General features: G+C 35.8%; 1 protein-coding gene across 21 annotated transcripts in view; it reads left to right on the forward strand.

Annotated features, from left to right (window-relative positions):
* The window catches only part of TLCD4 (TLC domain containing 4), a 100,758-nt gene that overhangs the window by 54,960 nt on the left and 26,066 nt on the right, over positions 1-19,732 (forward strand). For 17 of the 21 annotated variants that reach the window (XM_027114413.1, XM_027114421.1, XM_027114415.1 and 14 more), the window contains 4 exons: positions 6,844-7,009; positions 10,973-11,062; positions 12,814-12,872; positions 15,066-15,160. In XM_027114413.1, coding sequence (XP_026970214.1) covers positions 6,855-7,009; positions 10,973-11,062; positions 12,814-12,872; positions 15,066-15,160 — 399 coding nt within the window. In that variant the 5' untranslated portion in view covers positions 6,844-6,854. Of the gene's footprint in view, positions 1-106; positions 3,833-6,439; positions 6,469-6,843; positions 7,010-10,972; positions 11,063-12,813; positions 12,873-15,065; positions 15,161-19,732 lie in introns of those variants that run through there. The other 4 variants (XM_027114407.1, XM_027114409.1, XM_027114416.1 and 1 more) reach the window with 2 other exon arrangements.

Here is a 19,732-nt window from a genome sequence, read left to right on the forward strand (position 1 = left end):
CATTGCGGAGCACAGGCTCCTGACGCGCAGGCTCAGCGACCATGGCTTATGGGCCCAGCCACTCCACAGCATGTGGGATCTTCCCGGACCGGGGCACTAACCCGTGTCCCCTGCATCGGCAGGCGGACTCTCAACCACTGCGCCACCAGGGAAGCCTGATTCTTGTTTTTACTGGGAACTTGAGCCAGTTTAAAAGCCAATAGAAACGTCTAGTTGAGGAGAGAATAAAGGATAATGGGGAAGAAAAGTTTCCCAAGAAGGCCAGAGAGGATGGCTCCAAAGTGCACAGGTTAGGTTGTCTTGAGATGGGAGGACAGGTGGGTAGTTTGAATGGTTGATAATATGATATTGAGACTTTTCATATGTTGGCTTCTATTTTTTGTGAAGTAGGATGGGGGTTATCTGTTGAGAGTGGGGCTGGATGGTTGGAGGTTTGAAAAGAGTAGGGGCAACTTGGAAATTTAATTGTGGAGCGTGAAAGGATTGGTTGGCGAGGGCAATGTGTTAGGAGTGCAGGGCAGAGTTGAGAGCTGTTTGATCCCACTGTAATTTCACACTCACCAGTATATGACTGGTATAAACTTTGGTATATGACTTTTTGCAACAGTGCTCCGACTGTGCTTGCCTTGTCACTGAGTAAATTGTTGGGCCTGTCCTCGGTTGGAGTTTCACCGGCTCTTGGCAGTGGAAAGGGGATGTGGGGTGTTAGAAAGACTGTTATTGAAATGATGTGCTCTAGGATCTAAGCTGATTAAAGAGGGAAGTAAAAAGAGAAAAGGGCTACTGAATTGAGGAAAAGCTGAGAGGCCAATGTAACCTGAGAATGTTGTAATACTGAGCACACTTGAAGGAAAGGTCAACAAGGAGAAATGTTTATAGAAATGTTATTTTGGAGGCAGAAAAATGGTGGGTAAGGGACTGTAAAGGTCCATGAATGGTTGAGGTGGCATGGAAGGGGTACCATTCCAGATGAAGATTAAGGGACTGAGTTGTTAAGGAAACCTGGGCCTTCTACATATATAGGAAGTCATTCAGGATAATGGCAGGGCTTGAGGACCATAAGTGAACCAGGACCAAAGTCTTTGAAAGGGAGGAGATGTTCAGGAGGTTGGAATATGATATCAGTGAGAAGAGGGAGAAGGTGGTATAACTGAATAGCAGGACCAAAGCACCCTGCATGTTTATAGGAGGTGAGGGAAGGGAGGAGTAAGCCCTGAAGGGAACCATGAGAGCAAAGAGCCTGTAGGGCCACTCCTGACACTGAAGGATGAGGGCCTAGGCAGCCACTAGCTGAGAGGTTGCAGAAGAAGAGGGGTGTCTTCAGAGCAGGCCGAGGAGAGGCCAAGCATAGAGCACTGTTTTCTGGGTGGGGAGCCCAGTCCCAGGGGACCAGTGGAAGCATTTGGGAGGTAGAGGGGGTGATGGGCTGGGTCAGGTGGCTGGGAAGGAACGTTGGAGCATGACAGGGATAGTCCAGTGATGGAGGCTAGATCTCTGCAGTGGGGCTGCCTACATTTTGAGTGTTGACTAATGTAAGGGGGATGAGTTAGAGGCATAGGGCCTAGTGGCCAGAGAATGGTCTTGTTTCCCTGGGCTGGAGTGATGACAGGCCCAGAAGTTGCATGTCTTGCATGCTGCTGGAGGTGGTCGATGGTGGAAGGAGAAACAGTACTCCCGGGTGTGCACCCCATGCCAAGTACTGTTCTAAGCGCCCAGTGTTCTGTGGTTTATTCCCCATGTCAGATTAGTACTGTCGTTATCTCCATTTTCCAGATGAAGAAACCAAGGTGCAGGTAAGGCAAGGCAAGTTACTTGCCCCAGGTCACACAGTGAACAAGTGGTGGAACTGAGGTTCAAACTCAAGACTGTAACAGAGCCTGTGTACTTCCCAACATGTCATACGTACTTAATATTTTCTTACACGCCTAACTTTGATTTTGTAAAACATAAGTGATAGACTGTTGAAAAGCTAGTGTAATATTTAATACAAAATTATCTTTTTAGATGCCACAATTAAGTTCAGTCCTAGAATCCCAGAATCTTACTTTGCAAGTGCTCTAAAGGTTAGACTAGCGCCCAACCCCTTTGCAGACCAACCCTCCCTGTGGTCATTTTACCACTTCCATGACAGATGCTTGGGCACTTCTAAATTGTTAGAAAGGTCTTCCTTAAATTAAGCTGAGCTCTTCCCTTTCTGTAATTTTTGCCCATGTGAGCCATTTAGAGTGGTGCAGAGTAAGTTCCCTCTTTCACTTTTCCACATGACAGTTCTTCAGATGTCCGAAGAATGCCCTTCAGTCCTCTCTAAGTAATCTTGTTCCCAAGCTGACATTACTCAGCCCTTCAACTCTTCATGATATGATATGGTTTCTAAAAATCACCATCTTAGTTACCCTGCTCTAAAGGTACTTTGACATGTGATTAATTCAGAGTAAAATGGGACTGATACGTGTCTTGATCTATACTCTCTGTAAGTGGTTCTGAGGTTTGTTTTTTGTTATTAGTATCTTCATTACATTATTATTTCTTGTTGGTTTGTGTAAATTAAAATGCTAGTATTACGTGTGTGTGTGTGTGTGTGCGCGCGCGCGCATGTGTTATATAGCTATTATGCTAAGTCCTATACTTGGGTATTGCCTTTTAAAAATTTATTCAGGTTTTTATCTTTCTGATTGGGATTCATTATTTTAGCTTCTGAAGATCATTTTGAAACCTGATTCTGTTAACTGATTATATTAGCTATCTTTCCCAGCTCTGTGTTATATGCAGATTGAGTAAACATATAAATATTTGTAAAAATATTACTGAAAGAGACCAAAAAGAGAGAACCTTATGGGCTATCGCAGGAGATATTTCTCAAGTCTCTTTCAGATCATTGATCTAAATGCTGGTTCTAGTTTTTCAGCTAACTCTAGATTTACCTAATTTTGTTATCCAGCCACATTTCTTTGTGTTATTAATAAGGATCTCATGAGAAACTTTCAGAACTTTCCTGGAATCAAGTTGTTCTTCATTTGGTATTATTCTTCAGTCTACAAGGATTTGGCAGTCAGTTAATTATGTGAGTAGGAAATAGGAAGGAGACCAGGATGACTGAGCTGTTCTAGATTAAAGGTGAGGAGGTGTTTGCGGGTGATAGTATCATCCTCTGAGATATGGAACCCTGGGGGGAGGACTGGTTTGGGGTTAAGTTCAGCTTGGGTCATGTAGAGCGTGTGGGCCTCCAGGATACCCTTACGGAGCCACCCAGAGGGTAGCTGACCATCCAGGACTGGTACATTGGGAGATGGTGGGGTTTGGTTGCACACAATGTAAACCATGTTGAATGTGTGGGGCATACACCCCAGCAGAGCCTGTAATGTGCAGAGAAAAATTCTGGATTGGGGCGAGGGGAGGTAGTAACATTGCCATCATCAGGAGTTTATGCTTGATGGCCTCCATTTTTTGGTAAAATGGGAAGAAACCTCATCTATTGTAAGACAGGGAGAACTGGAGATTTGAGAGCAATGAATATTTGGAGTCAATGTGGGAAAAAGGAAAGGGATGGGAAAAGGACTGCTAAGCATGTGTAGGGCATTCTTCCTAGCTCCCCCTTCCTTGCTGCCCTTAAAGACAACCACATAAGACCTTTTCCCCCTGTATTTAAGGATTTTTACTGCTAATCTGTACAGCAGTGGTTCTTCCCTGGAAGTTGTATCAGAACGTGAAGGTTGTGTATGTGTATTGATGATTGGAGGTGACGTTGGTGATTCCAACACACTCCCTAAGGAATCCCTTGTGCTACAAGGAGATAATGAACATGGGGAAATGAGAGTAAAGGTTGTATTCCCAGGTCAGTATTTCTAGAGTCACCTGGTGGAACTGAATCTTTAGGGGTTTCAACCTTAAAGCATCTTGTTGGGATTTTAATAGATGAGAAGATGTTCTCTTGGTTTAGCTTGAGTACCTTCAGATATCTCCTCACTGTTTATATGTCTTCTCTGCTGGGTATTTATTCCCAGGAAAGCAGGGAGTGCCCCCCTTAGCACCATGAATATACCACTTTATGTGGGAGTGATCAGTTTCTTGCTTCCGTACTAGCCCATGAGCATGTCTCCCATTTTGTATTCTGAGTCCCAGCACAGTGCCTGGTATGTGGCGGACTCATGACAGGTATTGGGAGAACTGTTGGCTGAAGTAAAGACTGAATCAGTCTGGCTGGGCTGTTTCCAGTGGTCCTCCTTCTGGGAGTCCTCCTGGAGAAGGGCCCTCACAAGCTGGTGGTTAAGAGGCATCCTTCAAACCTTTTCATGGTTTTCTCTACGAAGAAACCAACTTGAATTAAAGTTTATGGAAACCATCTTGTGGGGAAAAGCACGAACATCCTTTGTATTCAGGAAGCCTCTGGAAGAGTTTCTTTGGTGTCCATAATTCCTGGGAATCAGGATGGGCTAATTAAATTTCATGTCTAGACACTCCCCTTGTAAATTGGCACAGAAATATTTCCCACTTCTGTTCTGGCTGCTGTGTTCTAGGATAGTATCCAAGCCTTCTGCCAGCTACTAGCCATGTGTAGAGGTGTATGAACCAAGTCTAATACTTTTCTACTTTTACTGTGTATTCCTCTACTTAATAATCACTAAACTCTAAAAGGCCCTTAATTTGTGTCAGTAATGAGCATTATTTGGTTTTATCCATTTTCACCATTTTCTTGCCTGATTCAGTGAATGAACAGGGGCAGTTGCTTCCTACCGGAAGCTTTGGTTTTCTGGGAAAATTTTTTTTTGATTCCTTAGATTAGTCCCTGACTTGGCATGACTGATGAAGCAAGCAGCTGTTTAATATGAAGCAAAGCTGGGAGTAGAACAATTTAATTAGCTTCTGTCTGTTGAGCCTTTAAAGGAAGCCATAACTTGAGTATGTGGAGCTTTTTAGTTTTAAATGGAACATTTTTGCAAAGAGAGATTCTCAACATGTACCCCCAAACTCTAGTTAACTGAAAGTCCGTTGAAAATATAAGATACCCAGTATAACAAAGACTTAATACAAACTAAATTTTTTTAGGAATGAGGAATTTAATAGTGAATTGTTTGATTTTTTAATGTATTGCTTAAATTAACAGTTCATAAAATGGATAATGTTGCATGATACCTACTATGTTTTATAACATAACTTTTAGCAAACATTCATGAAATAAATACTCATTGTATACATTGAATTTTAACTGAGGTAAATAAGCAGCTCTTGCCTAGCCACCCTCCATAACCTCCAGGGAACACACAGAACCCTTCAGGACAAATCATCCTCACATTTAAGATTAGATTCTCCACTCACTACTGGTTACTGGTTTCATTGTCTTTGTTTATCTGCCCACCTGGCATGCAGATCCTTGTTTGCTTAATCTTAGAAAAACATTTTCCTTTTTACATCTCACTTAACAAACTACAGTGATGTTTAATTTATGTATAAAACTTACTTTTATGTATTATTTTGTTAATATTAAACCTAGGTTAAAAGACCAAGATAGGTTAAAATTAAATTTTGTAATGCCCAATAAACACATGTTGAATTAAAAACAATTAAATGAGCAATAAAGTTAATGGAATCTCACAGAGAAGAATTGTGATATCAATATTTTTACTGTGCACACACACCAGAAAAAAAGAATGAGGAAAGAATTCATTACAGACACATGAATTCTGTCAGAAGAGGCCCTGTGGGAGACTGATTCTTATTATGATATCCTGGTTGGAAGGGAATGAAGTGGGGTTATTGCTAGTGCAGTCAATGATGTGGTTTTTCTCTAGTGAATTGGCTTCAGTAGGTGACTTTATTTCTTCACATTAGGCAGCTGGAAATATGTATTGATTCATTTCCTTTTCATTTGAGGGTCAGCTCTATCAAAGATGGAGCCGTAAAAAAAAAAAAAAAAGATGGAGCCGTAGAAATGCTGTATTTGCTGGATATGAGCAAATGCTTCAGTGTCTTTTTTTTTTTTTTTTTTTTTTGGTCTGAATGTTCCTAAGATTTTTAGGAGCCAGATAAAGTTTAGCTCAATGAGATAGAAAACATACTTTGAATGTGTATATATGCATATTACCATTCTTTGCGCTAACTCTATCCTTAAAACTTGGAGCTCTTTTATAAAAATGTTTTCTTCTAGAGATAAAAATCCATGGAGGATTTTTGGTTCAAGGATATCTGTGATTGCAAAATATTCTTTTAAAAGTTAAATACTAAAAAAAAAAAAAAAAGTTAAATACTAATTTAAGCAGTAACAGTGGTATGATTATTTCCAAGATGGTAATATTCTCCTTAAACTTTAAATGTTTGTCACACTGTACAATTACTTTTTTCTTGTATAATTGGTTTTTGTTTTGCTATAGCAGATAATGTTAGTTCTATTCTTATTTTGGCTTAATTGTTTCTTAGAAATTATCTAACCAACTTTCTTTTATAGATGAGAAAATTGAGGCATAGAGAAATCAGGTGATTTGTCCTTAGTTTAATTAAAAATATTACTAAAAGAATACCTTCAGTTATAGTACTTGAAATTCCCTCTTAGTGGTAAACTCTAGACTTAGGTAATTTTGAGTATCATGATGTTAAATTTGTCTCCTGACATTTATAATATTGAAATCGTTAAGATAATAGATCTTCCCCTCTTTTAAGTACAAATATGAGATACATGACAGATAGCTGGTAAAGGCTTAAAATTCATATAGTTTCCTTGTATTCTTACATTTGTGCGAAATTAAAATAAATCACCAAAAATACAACCACATACTCTTTTAAAATTAAAAATTAATTTAGGTGTATTATGAGCAATTTAAAGGATTTTATAGCCAACATTTCTCTTAACAGGTTGAAGAAGTATGGATACCAACACCATAGTGGTCATCAGCGCTGGTTTTACCAGCTTTTTCACCTTTCAGCTTCTTTTCCACTTTGTAAGTTATTGGTTTTCAGCAAAAGTTTCTCCAGGTTTTAATAATCTCAACTTCGAAAAGAAGATTGAATGGAACTCAAGGTAAAGCATACGAAATGTAAATGACTGATTAAAAAATACCTAGTCTTTTGAAATAAAATTATGCATTTAAAATATTTCCAGAAAGTCTTTTTCATTTAGGATCTAACAAAATCTTAGGTCAAATTTTTTTATTTGACATTAGGAATAAAAGGAAAGACAAGTAGATAGATCTCATACAAGAAAAAATTTTCAATTCTTATTCTGAAAGATGTTAGGAAAAATTTATTTAACTGTCTAGGGAAGTGTTAAGTAGACTCTGGCAGACTGTGGTGGAAGGCACTGTTTTGCATTCTCCTCTGAAATATTTATGATAACAAACACATGTTCTTTGGAAATGGTAACAGAAGTAACATTAGTTGGGGCTGTGAGTAGCCTATATGTAGTATCAGGCTGGCTTAGCCCAACCTAGGACAGTTAAACACTACACACCGAAGAACCTGGTGCACGGTTAGCACATGTCTCTCTTTTAATGAACTTTTCATTTTAATTCATAGCCCTCCAGAATCTGTTCTTTTGTTATGTAATTCTAAAGTAAAAATTGCTTTTTAGATCTTTTAAACAAAAGAGTAAATGGAAAACGAATAAGACATCTAAGGATATAGAAACCTGCCAGAGTTTTAATTAGTTGGTTTGCGAATTTTTTGTGTATGTGCAACTCATTAATCTCTCACAAGGTTTCAAACACAGACGGACTCTGATGACTGCTTCACTTGCTTTAGAGCATTTCAGATGCCCAAACACCTCTGTGCATTTGCAAACCTCAGTGAATTAGAGCAGCTATGGGATACTGTTTATTGTTGAAGTTAATGCTAACTATAAAATGAACTCAGCAGATCTCCAAAATTGCTATAATTATTTTTTCATTGAAATTTCCTTTCGGAATTAAAAACTTCTGCCAAAGTCTATTTATTTGAGAATGGTCATATGTGACCTGAAATGCCCTATCTATTTGAGCCAAATTGTTTTACACGCATTCACTTTTATAACTCAGACTGTGAAGAAGACTAGTTGTTTTCTTCTGCACCTTACACTGATTTGTCTGGTTCATACATGTTATAGCTCTTCTTCCCAAGAGTGAGAATTATTTCTCCACATATTTTTGAAAAGTAAGAGGTATGATTCTTTTGTCTAAACAATAGCACAAAAGTATTGTTCAAATGTGGGATACAAAAGATACTAACCACTATTTTGTAAAACCATTTCTAACATGAAGATAGAATAGTTGGGAAAGAGAAGGAAAGGGATATGGAGGGGGACATTCATTTTCTACGACTAAATTTTGAACTGTTTTCATTTCCATTTCAGCATGGTTAAGGTAGGTAAAGGCATTTGAATCTTGGCGAGCTGCAAGCCAAAGAAACAGGGAGGGTACAGATAGATAGAAGCAAAGGTAAAAATGAAATGAAATGATGCAATTGAGAAATACTTTGCATTATTCAGTCTTATTATCACTGCCATTCTATGAGACATGGAACCACCATTTGGGAAACTGAGTTCCCATTTGAAAAAGGAGTCTGGGATTATATGATTCATTATGCTATTCAAATACTATTATGCTATGCTATTTTCTCTCAAATTTACTCCTGTTTCCCTCTCCAGCTTGCTTTACATGGGACTTAAACTGTGAGGTGGAGAGTGCAAAGAAGGAAAAACAGTTGGCTGCTTTTTGAATACACATATATGTCTTGAAATCCAGATTCCAGTCTTAAAACAGACAGATCAACACAACCCCCATTAATTCTCTCTAGTAATCAGGAAAGAGTCTCTGAACGATGAGTGGCTCAAATCGTCTAGTAGTAAAAGGACAGAAGGCAGAAAAGCTCTCCAGAAAATTCACACCTGAGAGTAACAGTTGAATTAATAAGTGAGAAAATCTTATACTTGTTACTTTTTCTGCAAACATACATACTTATAGATATTATTAACATTATATAATTAAATAAATTTCTTATTTCCACTTGCTTTCCTATGGCATGGAAAGTCCTTGTTGTGCTGAAATATTCCTAATTTTTAAATCTGCTTCTTCAAAATATAACTCTTTTGTCTGATTGAGCTATGTAATTTCTGTTGGTAATACTCATACTACTTGCGAGTGATTACATCAGTAATTTTAAAGTGCTATTCTAAAATTGTCATTACTTCCTTAAAAAAAAAGAAACCAACAAACATTCCTTTTTAACCTTCTTTAAACAAAATTGAAATATTTTATCTTGGTGTTCTTTTTAAGACCCTGAGGAATATACATTATGCTTTGCCAGGAATCTGATTTTAAAGAATGAAATATGAAATTTTCACTAACAGAAGTTTCTGAATGTATAGACTTTTAATACAGAATAGCATGTAAGCACAGCGTGTTTGTTTCTCCTCTTCATTATAGTGGGAGCTATTTGATCCAAGTAACATGTAACTTTTCTCTTGTGAATTATATGCCATTTCCATCAGCTGAGGGCTTGTAATTCTTCCCTTTTACCATATAGCATCTCAACAGAGTAGGGAATTTGAGGCCTGAGTATCAGGAACAAAAATTCAGATATTTTCCAAAAGGAAACTTTTTGATAGAAGGTTACTAAGCCAACAGGTTAGTAAAAGGTTATGCTTTTTCCTTTAATAGAATTTTTGAATGGCAACAGAAAGCTGGTTGTCTGATTATTTAGATGGCATGTTTTATTTGAGATCAAGGAACTTACATTTTTATCTTGCTGTGTTCAAATGGAACACAGGTGTGCTTGGCGTGAAAATTCCAGACTTGTAAACCCGGTTAATTGGGTTAATTATCACACTTCAAAATGTATTTTGGTATTACAAAGGACTCAGTGCCTTTAAATTAGTGAGACTCTTTGAACATTTAAAATATGATTAGATTTAATTTGATATGTTTACTTAGGACCACATCATATATTAGATCAAGTATATTGATTTTTCAAGTTACAATGAGACTTTTTAATATCAAACTTTGTATTGGTTGATATATTTCACTTACTTTTAAAGATTTGGGTCATATTGTAGAGAGATTCATTGCATACCAATTAATTTCTAAAGAGAAAACTTTGCTATTCCTCTCATCCTTTGTTCTAATGAAGAGAAGAGAAACTTCATTACTCATAAACTTTTTCATTATGTGAGTAAGCATATAGTATCCTGTATACAGTTCTTTAAGTAGGATATCATAGAACTTGCATATTGGTTAAGTCATTAAATTTTTAGCAAGATATGTTCATAGAAACTGATGTTTTTCAACTAAAAGTTATTCCTTCTATAAAGAAAATGCCACGTGGATCATGTGAACATTTTGTTTTCACTTGGGCATTTCTTTTAAAAACAGATTTTTTCTGAAAAAATTCATGGTCCTCCATTTTTCTATTTAGAAGTGATTTCATAATAATGATGAGACACTAATAATAGCCACCTTAGCTTTCTCACAGATTTGTTACAAGAATCAAGTACAATAATGTGTGTATTAAAACTGAAATTTCCAAGGGAATACATTTTCATTTCATGATCCATTCCAATTCTGATCCATGAATATGGAGTTCGTTAAGGCTAGTAGATTTGGAAGTCATTCCTGACTGATTGGAGCAGGCACTAATCCCGCAGTGATGCTGCTGGGGATGGAGCAGGGTGCAGGGTAGTGTGCTTACCAAATGCCATCTGTTTGCACAAAACTCTGTCAACTGGTTCATCAGATATGCTTCTGCTTTAGACCCTTTAATCAATAAGTGATTCATCATTTGTCTAGCAGGAAATTGTAGACCTGGGCATCTTTCTTGTTATTGATTCCAAAGTAAAGTTGTGGCCCTTGGATTTCTAAATAGCAATTTTGTATTATATTCTCAGATGTACTCCAATCCTATATTTAAATGCTTCCACATTTAACTTCTTCAGATTGTTAAATGACTTGCCAGAATTAGTTAAAATTTATTGCACAGATTCTAAAATCTTTGTGTCTGTTTCATCTCATTGCAGGGTGGTGTCTACGTGTCATTCTTTGGTGGTTGGGGTTATTGGCTTGTACATATTCTTGTTTGATGAGGCTACTATTGCTGATCCACTTTGGTAAGCTGTTTCTTTCCAATATAGTCAATTTGATTTATGTTTTGATTTTAATTATTAATAAGAACATCTCTTTACTTTAAAACAGAAAACATATTGATGGTGTATGGTTTGTTAAAATGCTTGTGTTCAGACATATTTCAGCAAGGTGCATTAGAATGATTTATTTTAGATTTAATACAAATAATGAGGGCCATTTTGCATTAGTATTGCAATTATTATCCAAAACAGGGAGAATATGATTATTATGTAAGCGTTTATACCGTGTTAGTGAGTGAAATCAAGTTATTGTGAACACTGTTCTGAGTAAAAATAAGTTATTATTGAGATAGGATAGTCAGATAGATAGGATAGACTTAGTCTTTAAATTTATGTTTGACCCATCATTTGATATCAAAGATAGGAAAATGAGAATTATAGATGTCCATGTGAGAGGAATTTAGTACCACATGAGATGATTTGAAGCACGAATAATAATTATGTTTAGCCATAACACGATAATTTGTAAGATGATTCTTTTTTAAGAATTTAAATGTCATTCCAATGAAAGAAGTTTTACAAACTGTACTTCCTGGCATTATATGAGAAGACTTAGTTCAGTTTAGTTTGAGGGATTGGGAGTGTTTTGAAAAAGCACTGCACAGGGATGTGATAGACGTGGGTTCTGAGGGATGTGGGGCAATTTGACCAGGTCTTTTGACCATCTCTATTTGACTGCAATGATGTTGTTTTTTATTCATAAATATGGAATTATGCTGGTCAGAGTTATACCAGTATTCATACATTTTCACTGAGAAGATATTTTTCAAAGTGAATTAATTTAGTGAATTTCATTCCTTGACCAAGTTTTAATGTGCTCTACCTAAACAATTGCTACTTTTTTTTCATATTTTTATTTTACCCACATGATTGTCAACAGAACCAGTTGTTTTGGGAAGTAAATTTTATAACAGAGATTTGATTCGTTGACCAATTTGTCCTTATCAAATTTTTACCTATTATATTTTTTGATATTTTAACATTTTCTTAGATACCATAATTTATTCCAGGTCCAATTTTCCTGGATCATATTTACAGATCAAAATTTGTAAAGAAGACATGACTTCTACTAAATATTTCCACATGTAGTTTACCTGTTGTCAGTTTTATTTTATGTTCATTTTACCAGTAGTTCACATTAAAAGTCAGATAAAGGACTGATAATTTGTATCTGTTTCTTGGAGCCAAGAGCATGAGCAGGGCAAAAGTGTAGGATCTTGATATGTGTAAGGGTCGAAACAGCAGGGTTAAATTGTTCTGTTCCGATCAATTTCTAACTTGTGATAATAGGCAAATCTCTCCAGTCCTCAGTAAAGTGAGGGTAACAGTATAGTGCCTCTAAATCAGGGGCAGGCTAGATGATTTCTTGAGGCTATTTGAGTCTTTGATTCAGAATAAGGAATCAAAACAACAACAACCAGCATCTGGAATTCCATTTAAGTCCTTTCACAAACAAATCATATGAGAACACACTTATAAAATGTTGTCTTTTGGTAATATTATTTTCATAAAACTTTGGACTAATAAGTATAAGCAATTATGATTATTGCAGTTAGAAGCATTATAGCTAACACAGTACCTTGTGCAAATGACAAGTTACCATTTGAGCACCTATAGAGAACATTTAAATTATATTTAAATCTCAATAGAAAAAAAAGTAGCTGTCATCTATAACCATGTGCTAAAAAAAGGAACCTGTTTTTTAATATTTATAGGGGTGATCCATCTCTTGTGAAAGTGAATATTGCTATTGCTTCAGGCTACCTCATTTCTGGTATGTGATATGTTGTTCACTGTCTGTTTCTTTTTAGACTACTTATGGAATTATGCAAAGAATACATACATAGTCTATGCTTTTGGTTTATTTATTTAAGAAGCAACTTTTAGGATCCATACTGAGGGAAAAAAAAATCTGCTGTAATGGTAGAACATGAAACATTTTTCATGTTGGCTCTCTGGTTCTCGAAGATCAGAGCTGCAGAGTGGGGCTGCAGAGTGGGGCCTCAGTTAGGCCTGGATTTTTTTTTTTTTTTTTTACTAGTGATGGTTCCTTTTTGGACTAAAGAGTTGCTCAGGTGCAATTACCATGACGCTAAGGAAGTTTAAGCCTCAGGGTCCTCACTTGCAAGGGCCCTTGAAATGTGCTCCCATGGTCATGGTTTTGTATTGTTTTGGTAAGACTTGCAAAAGTAAGGTATTTTAGTCATAATCAGTTAAGATCATGGACTCTTTCTACTTCACATTTCCCTCTGTCATATTTTCTCTCATGTTGGATGGGGTTGGAGTAACCTTTTACACAATGAGAGAGAGGGGAAGTTAAGTTGAGAATACGCCATTTAAACTGCTCTTTGAAAAGGCATTTTGGACTGTCTCAATAAAACGAGAAATAAGAGATCTCTGATTTGGACATTTACCCAAGGAACCCTATTTTGTAATTTTCAAATTTAATAAACAGCTGAAAGAAAATCCAAGTAAAAATAATGGACTATGAAACAAAAGTGATAAAGATGAGTGATGGACTCGGTAGAAAATTTTCTGCCATCAAGAAGTGAATTGTAAAAAAAAAATTAGATTAAACTAAAACACAGTAATTTATTAAGAGGAAAAGATACATTTGGGATAGAAATAATGAATAGGCTATTGGATTATTCAACGGCCCAATTAAAAGGAGAGTGTATCTTGTGGACATATTGGGAAAAGATTTGCTCTTTGGCACAAAATGCTGTCATTGACAAGGTTAACACAAAATTTATAATATGCCTCATACACTGGTTAATGAGTATTGTCAATTCAGAGAGTAGTTACTACCCAGGAAATCTTGTATGAAAGAAACTTGATAAAGATTTTCTCAAATAAGGTAATAATTCAAAACACTTAAAAATAAGTTATGAACTGAAACAAACTTTCTAAACCAAGCTGAATGAAAGGTGAATTCTTTTATTCTCTCTATAGAAAATATTATAAGATCATTATCATATAAATTGGTGACCAAAGATATACAGCCAAATATAGGAAAAATGTATCTAGAGAAGCATATCAGGCAGTTAATTACTAATAGTTTTAAATTTTCTTGATTTCCACATTTGTGGTATTTTTTCCTCTCCTTAAAATTTATAATCTGATGATTTCTTTTACCTTTATATATATTCACACCTAGTTTTGTATTAGTAATTTTTATTTTTTATAAAAGAAGCTCCTCATGCTATAAGCTCCAAACCCACAAAACCTGAATCAGACTCTGGTTTCCATCCATGATTGCCATTTGTTTCCAGGTTTAAATTTCATGTTTAACCATTTGGTAAAGAAAATACTTGTGTTCACAGTTTGAGATATTTCTGTTTTATTAAATGAAACAATTCTCTGAATTGTGGTATTGATTTAGAATTTAAAGAAAAATGGATGCCTTGAGCTCTTTTTTAAGATATCTTTTTAATAGTTATAGTTCTTCGTGTTTGGGGTTTTTTTTTTTTTGCTATTTTGATATTTAACCACATTCTATGTTAACTTTAAAATTTTTTTGCTGAATTTGTGTTATACACGAGTTAGTCGTTTTATACCTTTTCTGAGATCGTCTTATCCGATTGAGTTATTATAGTGACAAAAATCAGTAATTTAGCCTTATTTTAAAATTATTTTTATTCTGTAATATTTTCATTTTATTTAACCCTTGTAACAAGTTAATTTGTTTATACTTTCAACAAATACGTTACATTACATAGCTATACGCCTGGCACTGTGCTGGATGCCCACACTTGGTCCTCTTCCTAGAGAAGTCCCAGTAGTGTAGGGGAGACAGTTATCTAGAAGCACATACTTCGTGGTAAAAGGGGTAGCTGAGCTCCTGATGTATGAGACGAGTGCTGTGGGCTCAGAGTGGACTGTGATGTGATGTCAGGAGAAAGTTAAATACACTTGAAAAACAATGAAGCTTTCTTCCTGTGTAATATCTTATTTTTCCTTGTTACAGATTTGTTGATTCTCATTTGGTATTGGAAAGTGATTGGTGACAAGTATTTTATAATTCACCATTGTACAGCGCTGTATGCATACTACTTTGTACTGGTGAGTGCCAGGATTTACAGTGGTCTGACAAGCAGACAAGATTGGGAGTAACGACTCAAGGGTGAAGATAAATCTAAACATACAATTCTTAATTTATAAAGATCAACCCCAAATGCATTCAGGAATCACTCTTGTGATGTTATCCTGTGTATTAACAAAAATAATAGCTTTACTTACGCATTTGTATTAGTGCGTCTATTTGGATTCACACACTTTGAGAAAGTCAGATGACCCCAATTTCCTGAATGTTCACTCAAAACCTTTAGGATCATGTGGCTACTGATATTTGTCTGTCTTTCTAGATGCATGTATGTTTTATCAGCTGGAGCTAGATGTAGATTCCTGTATAACCAGCTGAAGTATCTCTTTTCTGTTTAATTTCATATACCGTTCCACGTACAAGCATAGTTACACTTGAGTACGCTAGAGCGGGGGGGTGGGGGGGAGTCTTGTTCAGAGGCTTCATCAGAACTTCCAGACTGAGCTAATAGAGGATCCAGCAAATCTGGGGCACTAGTGCATACTTTTATTTCTAACATTATTTTTCTACATTATACATTTGTAAATTAGCAATTTTATATCCCTTGCATCTTTGTTAGGTTTCTTCTCAGTCAATTATTTTTCAGCCTATATAGACCACCAAACCCAAGATAGATACTGGGAAATAATAGACATATGTAAACTCGAATAGTATAAATTTTATGTAATCCATGTGGTATACCATTCCATGTTTTTCCTGTTTTAAAACATAAATGTAACCACTGGCTTTTTTTTTTCTTATTTGGTATTACTAAAATCTGTATATTACTGGACATTTGTGACGATTTTGAGGGCTTTTAAAAAACTCATACAAATGTGTATTCATAATATTCTTCTATTTTTCTTTATATTGCCCCACACAAGGATAGCTGGTGAATAAGACATCAGATTACATTATTTCTGCAAGAATAAGATACATCAAAGCATCTCTTTATATCACCCATTTAAAGTTATAAGTCTAAATAATTAATGTAAATGTTTTAAAAACTATGCTGGTTTTAATGTTATAAATAAGTAGGTATTTATAGGATCCCAGTAGGGATCCATAATCACTTTATTCTTCTGAAGCAATAGGCTGTTTTTACTGGCATTTCCTACTGTTTATTTCCTTGTCTTCCTTTTTAGATTTTAATACATTATAGGTAGTTATAACATATAGACTTCTACCTTTTACAGGTCTTAGATAGTTGCAATACATGCACTTTGTTTCCTGAACACTTTTGCTAAAGAGACGTGGAAACTGACTAACAAAATATTGGTTGACTCAGGGAAGAATGTGTGTGGGTACTCGTGTGAGTTTAATATCCTGCTGCAGGTTAGAAGTATGGTCTCTAAACATGAGTCACAAATAATCATTGTGCTATGAAAAGAATATAAGCTGGTGAAAGATAACAGGTCATTTACATGCATTTGTAAATGTGACTAGTAAGAACTGCTGTTCTCTCTCGGCCACTGAAGTCACAGGCCTGGCAAATGGCTGCTGAGCATGGAATGGCAAGTTGAATATTTCATTATGTGGGAGGAATACTGTTTTCTCTTTGGACTTTTATGCCTTTATAAAATGTTAGTGAAGTGAATGCTGGATTTTTAAAAAAGAAATTAACTGCTGCCTTATTTAGTAAAGTTGATAAGAAAATCAACTGCAGTTTTTTCAAGAGATGGTTGCTTTTTTGATATGTCTTCCTTTGTTCTATTGTATGAAATAAATGAATGGTATGAAAGAAAATTATCTAATTAAAGTGAATCTATTCATAGGGAAACAAAATAGAAACAAAATTGATGAAATAAATATTTATAGATGTAGAGATCCTATGTCATTTATAGATCTTACATTTACTATTTGAATATAAGAAAATTTTTTCCCATGCAATGAATTCCCAGGTTACTTTGTGCATTTTAAGTAAGGCTAACAAAATACCAACAACAAGTACTACTACTATTATTATTTTGTATAAACTTTATAAAATTCTTATCCCTTATGCAATGAGAACTGACATTTGGAAAGCACTTCGACTTGATACTTCTGCAACTATTTAAGCTGTTTGTAGTAAGCTTTTTTTCTTAAAAGATTTTCTAACTGGAACTAATTAAAACTTAAAGTGAAGAATAGAGGCTAATTACCTGTAGGTTTTAAATGTACGCCCTACTGAATAGTTGAATGTAAATAACAACTTTACCTTATCTGACGTAACAAAAGTAAGTCTTTTTTTTTTTTAATTTTTTTGCGGTATGCGGGCCTCTCACTGTTGTGGCCTCTCCCGTTGCGGAGCACAGGCTCTGGACGTGCAGGCTCAGCGGCCATGGCTCACGGGCCCAGCCGCTCCGCGGCATGTGGGATCCTCCCGGACTGGGGCACGAACCCGTGTCCCCTGCATTGGCAGGCGGACTCTCAACCACTGCGCCACCAGGGAAGCCCTTTTTTTTTTTTTTTTTTAAGTAAGAGTCTTTTGAACTTAGGGTATTGTAGGTTGTAAATAAGTTATATAATGTCTTGATCCTCTCTCTAATATATTTACTGGAGTTTTAAAATTATCTCATGGGATAATTTAGAGCTTAAGAAATCTTCTCTTCTGCCTACATAGAAAGGTAAAAATCCTACAGCTTTTTTCTTGATATTCAGCTTTCATCCCTTGGGCAGGATACTCATTATCAGGGAAAATATGACAGGTTAATCTCTTATCATAAAGGAAGTGACACATTTAGGCTTTAATGTTCTATGTTTAGGGATAAACCATCCTCTTTTGTTCTCCCTTTCTGACATCTTGGATAACGTTAGTTTTCTCCTGTATTCCTTGTGAATCACCTCCTCTCCCTAGTCAAACCACATCTTTAGATACTGAGTTATAGTATATTTGGAAAACTTTTAAACTTGACAAGAAAATCACTGAGTCTCTGCCTACTTTGCCAATTCTTCTGCATCTTTCCATTACCCTAGGATCTAATCATTAAACCATTCTGCTGCAATTTAAGAAGAAAATTTGGTTTCAAATGCCTCTTGTTACATTTATTTAAGGGTATTAGTATTAGTTGTGATACTTTGAAGGTGAAGATTTTTGATTTTTGTTTAATATTTTACCCCAGTTATCTGTGTTTTAAAAACCTTTTGCAAACAATTGTGTATGAAGCGGTACTAAAAAATGAGATTCGTTATGTAAGATAAAGTAAAGTTGTAATTTATGTCAGGAGACAAGAAGTAGAAAAATACTGGTCTTATGTTTAGTCTAAACAAAAATTTTCCACAGTGCTGTGAAACAAATGCCATGACTCACTAACATTTTATCATTAACAGTGTTAAAAAAGAAAAACTACTGTTTTAAGGTGAGTTAAATAGTGTTGCATGTTCTCAGTTACACTTAAATAATGTATTTCCTTTTTTCTCCCATTAAGATAGCCTTAAAGAAAAATTTTAGGTAACTATAGTGGCTGTTACAGCAACATTTTAAGATAACAAAATTTCAAAAATTAACTTTTCTGTAGACTAGGTAGGTATTAAAAATAGGTACTTAATATAGCTCACTAAAGCAAGATTCACTAGTAAGGTCTTTGTGATTTCTATTTCCCACTAAATTTATATATAATAAGACATCTTAAGTATTTAAATCAAACAAAAATATTTTTAGAAGTTGTATAATATGTTAGATAACTTTTTTCCTACTGAAATAAAAGATTGATAGCTTTCTTATACAGTAATGAATGATAGACTAGCAGAAGTAAGTCTTAGAAATTGTTTTATTAGTATTTCTATAGCTCGCTTATACAAATCTATATAAAAGCGCTATGATACAGTTAGTTTATTACTTTTACTACTAACTGAGGGATTAGCCATGGTAAAAATATTAAGTGCTCAGTTTTTTATTCATAAAATATGTGTTCTATGTGTGTGTATATGTAAAGATACATACATATTCCATATAGGTATGTGTGTTTTTGGTTTTGGAATTCGTTTCAGTATTTCATTTTTAATATAGAATACCTGATGTGAGCATTTCTTTCCCGTATTTCACGAACATAACAAACCTCCTCTAAGGCCTTCCTCAGTTTCGGTAAGGAGGGATTCTTCTCTTTCTTCCTGGTTCTGTGTTTACTGCTTCATGCTCTTTTGTGGGCACAGAGCATCTCCTCAGATATGCATAGTGGGATTACCTTAGCAGAGCTGTGTCCCTTCCTTTCTCTAAGCTGGCCTGATTTTTTGAAACCTATTTCCCTTTAATAACCAGGAAAGAAAACAGTTCATGTATTGGACTTGATGTGTGATGATAAAATAGGTGTCAACGAAGAGGATTGCCATGTCCACCCTAGTCGATATTTTGTTCTTAATTAGGTTTTTTAAAAAGAAATCTTAGGGCTTCCCTGGTGGCGCAGTGGTTGAGAGTCCGCCTGCCGATGCAGGGGACGCGGGTTCGTGCCCCGGTCCGGGAAGATCCCACATGCCGCGGAGCGGCTGGGCCCGTGAGCCATGGCCGCTGAGCCTGCGTGTCCGGAGCCTGTGCTCTGCAACGGGAGAGGCCACAGCAGTGAGAGGCCCGCGTACAG

The sequence above is a fragment of the Aethalodelphis obliquidens genome, unplaced genomic scaffold (assembly GCF_003676395.1).
Source record: "Aethalodelphis obliquidens isolate GAN/ISIS:26980383/991018 unplaced genomic scaffold, ASM367639v1 scaffold13, whole genome shotgun sequence".
Lineage (NCBI taxonomy): Eukaryota > Metazoa > Chordata > Mammalia > Artiodactyla > Delphinidae > Aethalodelphis > Aethalodelphis obliquidens.